This window comes from Neltuma alba, unplaced genomic scaffold (assembly GCF_004799145.2).
Source record: "Neltuma alba isolate B1F8T4 unplaced genomic scaffold, ASM479914v2 tig00007536_pilon, whole genome shotgun sequence".
NCBI classification, from domain to species: Eukaryota; Viridiplantae; Streptophyta; class Magnoliopsida; order Fabales; family Fabaceae; genus Neltuma; species Neltuma alba.
In genome coordinates, this window is record NW_021634806.1 from 20,912 (window position 1) to 22,077 (window position 1,166).

General features: G+C 42.6%; 1 protein-coding gene across 1 annotated transcript; it reads right to left on the reverse strand.

The window, feature by feature from the left end:
• Nucleotides 1-345: 345 nt before the first annotated feature.
• On the reverse strand, nt 346-1,163 carry LOC114752763 (GEM-like protein 5; the record flags this gene model as incomplete). Its single annotated transcript, XM_028941466.1, is given in 6 exon segments — nt 346-392; nt 395-440; nt 442-558; nt 710-831; nt 834-983; nt 1,073-1,163. Coding segments are annotated over 6 exon segments (573 nt in total), but the record flags the coding sequence as incomplete, so codon positions are not given.
• Between the last annotated feature and the right edge of the window lie 3 nt (nt 1,164-1,166).

Sequence of the window (1,166 nt, forward strand, 5' to 3'; positions counted from 1 at the left end):
CGGAAAATTGAGTTGGGGGGGGGGATGTCTCATTCAAAATGTCATCGGGGAAGATATCCAAGTTAGAGTACCCGTATTCTTGTTTACAAAATGCCCAGACTACCAATATTTTTTATATATAAAAACTTACTAAGTTCTCCAAGCTAATAAAAATTCTCAAGGGAGATTTTTCTTCAATTCTCATGAATATTAAACAAACAGGAAATTATCATTAAAAAATAAATTAAATACGATAGTATCAATAAAAAATTAAATACAACAGCAAAAATCCAAAAGCCCGGCCCCTTCCCTCGTCATTTCTTCCCAAGCAAAAATTGTAACAGTGGACCGAAAGAAAGTCCGGGCTCAAGAGGCGGCCGATGATGGTACTGCGATTCCTGGCACTACAAAATTGATATGCTTTCCGAGAGGTGCTTCACTGCTTTATCAAAATTCACAAAAACCCATGAACCAAAAATCATATCCGTCGACCGTCACAATCTGAATATACTTTTCCGCCGAGCTCTCCTTCATGATCACTGGGTTCACCGACCCGATCTTACCCAAAGGCACCATTAGCTGGTCAACAGTCACAAGATTTCTAATTATTAAGTCATTTCTTACACCCAAATCAATTGTTACATCCGGTCTATTTCTAATGTTCATCAAATTGACAATCATTTGGGTAAAATTATAAAATTCAGAAGCGGGATTAGGGATCAGCATTTACCTTGTAGTGGCTCCAAGCCTGTTGCCCAGAGGGTGCGCTGTAAGATACGGGGCTATCGCTGCAAAATGCGATGTGAAGATTAGAGAGGTAGAGGGTTCCTGAAACTGGACCTGCCGATGTGGGAGACAAGCAGCGAAGGTCTTCTTGAGCTTCTCGTTGGGAAAAGTTGCGAAGTTTTGTTTGTAAAGAGCCTCAAATCCGCCTCCACTGATGGCTTTCGCGGTCAGATTCATCTTCCCCCAGGCCGTCGAAGACACCGACGGACTTGTTCTAACTGCAATCAAATAACAGCAGAGTCAAACACTCAGTTTCCGATCGGCACGAAGTCGATGAAAACAAGAAACGAAAGGAATAGAGACAGACGATTGTGCCAGACGTTGTTGGCGGTTACTTCAGCCTTTTTGCCCCATGAATCGAGGGTGTTGTTGAGGATGGATTCCATGGGACTAGCGGGAGG